This window comes from Xyrauchen texanus, chromosome 40, assembly GCF_025860055.1.
Source record: "Xyrauchen texanus isolate HMW12.3.18 chromosome 40, RBS_HiC_50CHRs, whole genome shotgun sequence".
Classification (NCBI taxonomy): domain Eukaryota; kingdom Metazoa; phylum Chordata; class Actinopteri; order Cypriniformes; family Catostomidae; genus Xyrauchen; species Xyrauchen texanus.
This window is the reverse complement of record NC_068315.1, coordinates 28,299,081-28,307,831: the sequence shown is the minus strand read 5'-3', so window position 1 is coordinate 28,307,831 and position 8,751 is coordinate 28,299,081. Positions and strand designations below refer to the sequence as shown.

Sequence of the window (8,751 nt, the reverse complement as noted above, 5' to 3'; positions counted from 1 at the left end):
TGCATACATTATTTAAAGCACAAATCATCTATACACAATTTATAAACCAATATATATATATATAGTCCTATATATATATATATATATATATATATATATATATATATTATTATTATTATTTTTTATTATTATTTATTTATTTATATATATATTTTTTTTCTGTTACTAATATGGTCAAGAAAGACTTTCAGTTTGTTTCATTTTGGCATAAAGCAATAATTATAAACGAAGACATTCGTTTCAATTCGCATTTATTCAATTTAACAGAATAACAATAGAACTACTTACATGAATATAAAATGGTTCAAGTACCACCGTGCAGTCTGTCTTTCGAAAGGACACGAATTTAGTGGTTCTGCTTTATTTAAAACACATATGTACAGATTTCAACATTTTGTACAATATAACTTATGTCCTGAGTCTCTGACGCGCGCTATAGGGTACAGAATTTAGGGTTCACACATTTTTTTATTTTATTTTTATTCGCACAAAATGAAAATAAAGGAAGCCAAATACAACATAATAATTTAAAACCACGCTAAACTTCCTTTAGACTGTTGATCCTACACCTATGTACATATGAAATAGGTCCCAGTAGCCGGGAAACATTTAAACATTGTTAATATAATGCTGTTATTCCAACACAAATCATTCATATCGACAGATATGCGTTCAACATGCGTTTAAACAGTCAACAAAATGCCAACACAAGCGTGCTGTTTCACTCCAGATAGGCCACTCTCAGAGTAGGTTATCTCTCAGCTTATTTTGCGGAGTCTTTTCTCTCTTATATTAAACTCTCATCAGTGTCTGTTAATACACGGCCCCCACGCTCTGTGGTAGTCCCGGGTGGTGCACTGGATGCTGTAAATGTGATCCCTGCTGGTACCAGTGATTGCTGTAATCTTCTATGTAGGGGGGTGAGGAGCTGAGGGGTGGCTGGGGGATTTGCCCCCGGTTGACCTGGCTGGAGTGCGCATTATTGTCCCAAACGGCCGGGGATGGAGGGGAGTTGCAGGCCATGGAGTCGCTGGCGTTCGGACTGTGATCCAGAGGCACCTCGCCGTTCTTGTACAGCTTCTTGAACTTGGATCTCCGGTTCTGGAACCAGATTTTCACCTTTGCGAAAGAAAGAAAAGAAAAAAAGAAAGAAAGAATCACGTCAGTTAAATCAATATAGCCTATGATCAGATGAAAAAAATCATTTGAAAAAAAAAAAAGGGTCAGAGTTTCAACGTGAAGGAACGATAAAAGTGCAAGTAATAACTTTAAGTTGTTAACACAATGCCAACTGCCAGACTGCTACTTCTGCAACAGTACTGTAAATGAATTTAAGCTCAGTATACTACCTGTGTCTGTGTGAGTCCCAGCTGTGCGGCGAGTTCAGCTCTCTCCGGGAGCGCCAGATATTGCGCCTTCTGGAAGCGGCGCTGCAGTGCGGCGAGCTGATAACTCGAGTAAATGGTGCGTGGCTTGCGGATTTTCTTAGGTTTTCCGTTCACCATCCGAATTTCAGTTTCTGGTTCCTCTTTGACTGTGAAGAATAAAATTACAAACACGTTATTTTAAGTGATTCAAATGTAGGAGCTCAAGAAAAACGATTTCGGATTGCAGTGCTGCTTGGCCTCATTTGGGGATCGTAACGCTATTTATTTTTTTTTAATCATTACGTTTACATGAAACCAAAAATAAAACCGTAATAAACCAAAAAGAACTAACCGCTATAATATAAAATTGCAAAATTGTATTTTTATTATATTACAAATGTATGTCTGCTCTACAGGCAGTTCCAGAGAAATGCTGAAATTACACATTTGTTTTGAGAGCTATATTATTATTATTAATATTAATATTATTATTATTATTATTTTATAGTGCCATGACTAGCAGCATAGGCTACATAGTTCATAAATCTTAGGGTTTTGTGGGAATGACTGTATCGTGTTATTTGCAGGCCTATACTCCATCAATAAAATATATTGTGGCATCGAGCCTAGATTAAGCACTGGGTAATAATGATTAATCGTGTTACAGTTGCAATAAAAGTGTCATAATTATTTTACAGCGACCGCAAGTGTGTTGTGGTTATTACTAGACAACAAGAACTTTTCTACCCTGCTAAAATGTATTTTATATCAAAACGTTTACTTATTTATGTATGACATGCAGGGGAAAATAATACGCCTTAAAAATATGCTTTAATAAGAAAATAACCAAATAAATAAATACACTGGCAAATGCCAATGAAAATCATTTTTATCAACGGCGACTCGATTTTTAATTTCTCAAGTCTCAATAATCGAAGCGCACATATCGTTTTTTCAGCCTATGTTTGGGGAAATGCCTCTTTTCTGCAGATATTAAGAGGATAAACCATTTACTTCAAGCATATGACACAAGTCATCTAATAAATGCAAATAACCAACCAACCAACCAACAAACAAAAACAAAAACAACAACACTTTTTTTACCTGCAATGTGGGGTGGCGTCTGTAGGTCTCTGTTGTAATGTCCATATTGTCTGTAAGTATTGCTGTAAGGATATTCTGTCTTGGTGGGATAAGGTCCTACTGATGCCCCCATCCCAGGCAGATTAAACTGGTGATATGAATTCATCTGTTGAGGGTATGGAGGAGTCTGGTAGTATTCGTGGTGGCTGCTGTAAAAACCCATATCCGTAACCGAAGACTCTGGAAGAGTCGGAGAGTCCTTAGAAGTCGGATGGCAACTCATAGAGCCTGAAAGATCGGTGGAAATACCAGATATCTTCCTGTCATAGGTCGGTCCACTCATCGTGGGGTCGTGTCCCTTTGGGGGGAGAAAAAACTATCGTCCTCTTATATTTCCAGGGCAGATTCGTGCAACAAAACCAGCAGTGGTCTAGGATGATGCTTGTAACGCAAATCCTCGGTGAGCTGGTTGCTCTTTAACTCCCTCGGCTGAAGTACTGAAAGCAATTGCAGAGATCTAGTATGAGAAACTCTGAATTATAGAGCATATGGGTGGACGCTTGGCTCCTATTGGCTCCCAATTCGTTTCCCCCCTCTCTCTTCTGCCCTGAGGGCGAAGCATAGAAATCTTCTCCGCCTTGCGCCTTAACGTCTCCAAACTTCAGAATTAGGATTTTAACAGTTATAGTGACAATGGAAAACTGAAATGTTACATTGTATTAGAGTAGCCTAATATTGACATAGCTACCAGCATAGGGAACAACGAACTGCACGTTTTTCAATTGTATTGAAATAGAAGCACTTTACAACTCAGTAGTGTGACCTACTGCACAACAAAAACATTTTATTTTTGTTTTTTTAATAATCTGTACTTCTTCCATATGTTTTAATTCACGTTCTGCTTTGCTTAAATAATCACACAGGTCACGGCCAGACACACTGGACCTGTTTTGCACATTACAACTTCAATGCAACCATGTTCATTAATTAGAAGTCAAGATTTTGTTCACGATTGGTCATTTTCTTAGCAGTCTCTAAACTGTTGGAGACATTTTTAACTCGTCTGTATTCTTCTTTTCTGATTCTGAGTGGTCTCTGATGCTTTGGTGAAAGAGAGGAGTTTATCTGCCCCAGTGATCACCCCTGGGGCTTTGACTGGTGTGCTCTCTTTATTATGGCAAGGCGTGGTACCAGAAGTCTTAACCTCTAGCTCCCAAATAACTTTTAGCAGCCACTGACCTATTTATGATTTATGTGCACTGGAATGCAGGACTGCTTCTCACACTTTTTTCTTCTTCCAAGTAATCAAATGGTGTGCAAGTGAATGCATGATTTTGGTGGGCCTACACGTGCTCCTATAGTGTGAACTTCAGCCGCAAGACAAAGTTTGTCACATACCTGATGTGCACAAATTCCAAAGTATTAGTCAAATTACATTTTTTTGAAAGACGTGCATGAGTGTTTGGACATTCTGTCCAACGATGTCATTGTCTGGTGTTCACTAGTTTTCTAAGACATTTCTTAATAACTCTAAGAATGTTCGATTCATTGTATTTTAGTACTTTAGTAGAAATCTATAAGGTAAAACATAGTTGCTGAGAAAATTAATAACAATAAAAAACGCAATGATCACATGATCAAAAATATTGTATATATTAGTGTAGTGTATGTAATCCTGGGGTTATTACAGTCCATCTTATTTGTGACACGTTTAGTGTAATTTGCTGCAGGCGTGTGTAGCTCTTCTTCACCCTTTCGTCACGGCTACAGGCTAATGTTGTTAATGTTGTTGTTGATGTTATACTGCCTCCATGCGGCAAAACTGCAGTAATTCATCACTGAGCCAAACTGGGTTTCCTGAAAAAAGAACGTTATCCGCACGTGTCGCTTGTATCACAATATGAATGAAAGATATCTACAATTTTCGCTGGTTAAAATTCAAATTCTTCATATCAGCAATGATTTAATGTAAAAATGTAATTTTTTGATATCAGTAATTATTTTTAGAAAGTAAAAAACGTTAATAGTGGATATCATACATGTAATTTAAACAAGTAAAAGCCGTGAATTGTTTATATATATTTAACTATATGTAGTTTTCACTAGTAGAATTTCACAATGATCTGTCATTCACTCTTCAAAATGCAATTCCACATAGGGGAGACGAGTCAGTTGTAACACTTCCAATCTCTCCAATCAGGAACAAGTTACAAATCACCTGATTCACTTCACACATGCTCACTTTAGTCCTTATTCGACATATGAGAAATTAAAGCACTATGGCAGTGACAGCCATAGAGTAGAAAAACTAATTTTGAGGTAAGAAAGTAACTTTTTACTTTATTTTTGTGATGGCAATGCCTGCTTTGTAGTTAAACTCATCAAAGTTAAATCATGTTGATTGTGTGTCTGTATCGATATTTTTGATCCAAGTTGTTAGTGCTAATGTTTTGTCTGTTAGCTATAAGGTGAGCTAGGTCATGGCTACATGACTCTGGGTTAGTTGTAACATCAATGAAATGTTACAACCTACCCTAAGCAATTTTTCATTTATTTATTTGTTTTCTTTGAATTTCAGTATGCCTAGATCCTGGAAGAGAAAGACAAACCGAGGGGTGTCTCTCAGCATTTTGAAGAGAGCATCAGATGATGTAAAAGAACAGGGAAAGTCTGTAAGATCTGTGGCAAAGTTGTATGGCATATGCCATGTAACCTTGTACTGATTCTGACACTCCAGGTGTGCCATACATCCATCACCACTGTGACTGATGGTGACTAAAACCTTGTACACGACGCACGCACACACGCACGCACGCACGCATTGAAGTTTAATTTTATTATGGCCAATTAATATGACTGACAGTAATTAACATGCTTAAACACATGCATGCACGTTATTCAGTTTTATTATTATTATTATGATGGTAACATAAAATGTGCACACACTAATAGTGTTCAATTGTTGAAGCTGGTGCACATTTGCTCATTTTATTCCGTTTTGTTACACACCACACACACACACACACACACACTAATTATTTTGAAAAGTCAGTATTGAATAAAAAGCTTTCAAAATCAGTTTTTTGTCATAATCCACAAATCCATAATGTTACATATCACCCCGGTGGATATTATAATGTTACATCTCACCCCAGAGTTACAACTAACCCGGACTATGGGGTGAATTGTAACATTTCACTTCTCCTGTTTGAAACTAAACCATGCTTTTTCTGTTAGTGCTGCAAAGATAACCACTACATCATTTAATAGCAGATACTTATTTGTTTAAAATTTTTAACGCACTGGCTTAAAAGAACTCCAAGAGACAGACAGAAATGTACAAAATGTTACAACCATCCCCGATCTCCCCTACCTATAATTAATGTTTTACTAAAACGTCCATTCCTGATATGAACAAATCACAACTAGGCTATTAAAAATGCAAAATGTGTATATCTGTAAATGTCAGATTTTTGTAGCCTATTTCAGATATCTTGGATTTTTGATTGCAAGATCATGATTAAATAATTGATAATTAATAATAATTAAAAAAAAATATAGTAAAGTTACTAATTACATTAACATTACAAATATCTTAAATATAAATTGCCACAAGTGAAAACCAAATGACAGTTATCAAAACAAACAAAAAAATTGCACTTTTTCTGGTTGTAAACAATTGATAACTAATAGCATAACTTAAGTTGACAACAGAGACTCTATTTTATGATCTCACAAGAAGACTACTTTATGTGACCCCACAATAGTTTCAAACTTATGCCTGAATCACTAATGAAACAAAATATGATTCAAAACACGTGCCATGCATTTTCTTGAGACACCTTAATCTCTTTGAAGTTACTTGTCAATAGGCCCTATAGGTAGGGAAGCATGTGTTACTCCATTGTAACATAGCATACAATATTAGTTACGATCTTAAAAGTGTAAGTTGCAACCTTATTGGGCCCAAGATAGTAGTTAGCAAAAAATTAAATAAAAAAGAAATCCTCCTTAAAGGAATAATTCAACCATAAATTAAAATTATTTCATTATTTTCTATTCCTGCAAGCCATACCAGATAAGATTTTCTTTCTTCTGCAGAATCTCTCAGCTCTGTTGGTCTATTAAACGCAAGTGAATGGTGGCCAGAACTTTGAAGCTCTAAAAAGCACATAATGTCAGCATAAAGGTAATTTAATATGACTCCAGTGATTAAAAGTATATAAAAATATATTATTATACCTTCAGAAGTGATATTATAGGTGTGGGTGAGAAACAGATTAATATTTAAGTTATTTTTACTATAAATATCCACCTTTGACCAGCACAGACCAGAAGATGATTATTTGCATGAAGAATGCAAATCGGCAAAAACCAAAAGAAGAACGTGGAAGTGAAAGTGGAGATTTATTGTAAAAATAATGATATCCCTTACAAAGATATTGATTTAATAATCAAATGGATTACTTTTATGCTACATTTATGTGGTTTTTGGAGCTTCAAAGTTCTGGTCACCATTCACATGCATTGTATGGAACTACAGAGTATGGAACTACAGAGCTGAGACATTCTTCTAAAAATCTTACTTTGAGTTCTGCAGTCTTACACATCTGGGATGGTATGAGTGTAAATTAATGATGAGAGAATTTTTATTTTTGAGTGAACTACTCCTTTAAATAGATGGACAGTGAATTTATGCTAAGATAGCCTATATGTAAAAGTGTATAGTGACAGATAGGTTACCCAATCTGCACAGTATAAAATTGCAGATGCTTTTGATTTTAAAATCAATATGCCTTCAGAATGTTGTACTTTGTATTAATTAATAATAGAAATCATTCATTCATTCATGGGTCTCAAGAGGGTGTCATTAAGTGTTTCAATAATGTAATTTTTTTTTGGTGTAAATCGTCATGTAATGGTTTTACGCATTCAGCAGGTGGCGCCAGTAACACACGTTTTCTAAAAGTTTCCAACTTGCTCTGTATTGAGGTTTTCCCTCTCTACAGTAATCCTCAGGGAATTTCATTTTAATGTACGAGTTATACTTTATGGTTTAATAAAATAAATAATGCTTAAGTTTTGTTACATTTTTACGCAATACAAATATATTGAAAGCATCGCAAAGCACCTTATATTTTTTTATGAAAAAAAAGTGAATTTATGAATGTTTTGTAAAATATAATTTGTAAAGCATAATTTATTAAAGTATTTATTATATTATGCATAATTTTTGTTTTTGTTGTTGATTTATTTGTTTCAGCAAATGTAACAATAGAAAGAGACAATGTGAGAACACCTTTGCCTCCTTATCCATGTGCTCATTGTGACTGGTAGACTCACTGGTAGAAGGCTGTGTTATCTGTATGGAGTGGGCAGATAACATACATGTCTGGAATGAGACTGGCAAAGGATGAAAGATGCATTGTTCACACTTTTCCTTTCTTAAGAAAACAGCTCTGAGAGCGATCAAATCTTCCTTACCAGAGACTTGAGAAAGATGTTTAAAAAAAATGACTCTGTCTGTTTTGAAAGTCTTGATGGGAGTTCTATTAGACCTTCTTTGTTGGCAGGGCTTGTAGCTCTCTTGTTTGATGTCCTAAGTGTTTAAACCCTCCATTTTGTGGCTTGGCCAAAGCATTGAAGTTCTTCGGGTAAGCCTGCAATTACGGGATGAGTGTCCAGTTCCACTGGTCAGCCAGGTTTAGCACAGTCTTTTGTTGTGACAATTACAAATGGTTCCCTCTTTCCTCAAAGTGCATAATTTCCATTATGCACTCTCAAATCCACCGGAAAATGCACACAGCTGCCCCTTTACACAGTGCTTTTGGCAAGTAATGGGTGTTAAATTATTGATGAACTTAAGCGCTGATTACAGGGATAACAGGAAACTTTGTTACAGTGTCTGAGAGGCTGTTTTAGAAATGCACCACTTACAATCTATTTAAGAATTATGTGCTTTGATGTATCACTCTTCACTGTGAGATGAAGTTGCATATCTTTGTGTTAGCCCTAAATATATAAATGTGTATTTTATGCCTTTATAATGAAGGTAGATTTTAACCCAAAGGTTCAGCTGTTCTCAGGACAAGTATTGTGTTTTTTTTAATTTTTTAAATTTTTTTTTTTTTTTTACTTTTACAAATATTTGGTCAGGGCAATTTGTCACATGTTTTAATTGTTTAAATGTACACAATTTATTATCTACAACATGTATTGATTAAATCAATGGTTTGTTATGTCTGTATGATACATTTTGACAAACTCATAAATAGTTTTTTGTTTCAAAATTGTTAATTTT

The 8,751-nt window shown here is 35.2% G+C and overlaps 1 protein-coding gene across 1 annotated transcript; it reads right to left on the bottom strand.

Moving 5' to 3' along the window:
- Positions 1–240: 240 nt before the first annotated feature.
- dlx3b (distal-less homeobox 3b) lies at positions 241–2,944 on the bottom strand. The gene is made up of 3 exons (XM_052112940.1): positions 2,472–2,944; positions 1,350–1,534; positions 241–1,119 (listed from the first exon to the last, which is right to left on the bottom strand). The coding sequence occupies exons 1-3, from the start codon at positions 2,791–2,793 to the stop codon at positions 814–816; spliced, it is 813 nt and encodes a 270-aa protein (XP_051968900.1). The 5' UTR covers positions 2,794–2,944; the 3' UTR covers positions 241–813.
- Between the last annotated feature and the right edge of the window lie 5,807 nt (positions 2,945–8,751).

Bases quoted from the DNA above. Each gene is read 5' to 3' on its own strand.
- dlx3b (XM_052112940.1), bottom strand. From the start codon at position 2,793: ATGAGTGGACCGACCTATGACAGGAAGATATCTGGTATTTCCACCGAT. The intron at 1,535-2,471 runs GTAAAAAAAGTG...TATTCTTCACAG, and splicing joins GACGCCACCCCACATTGCAG to TCAAAGAGGAACCAGAAACT. The intron at 1,120-1,349 runs GTAGTATACTGA...TCTTTCGCAAAG, and splicing joins TGGGACTCACACAGACACAG to GTGAAAATCTGGTTCCAGAA.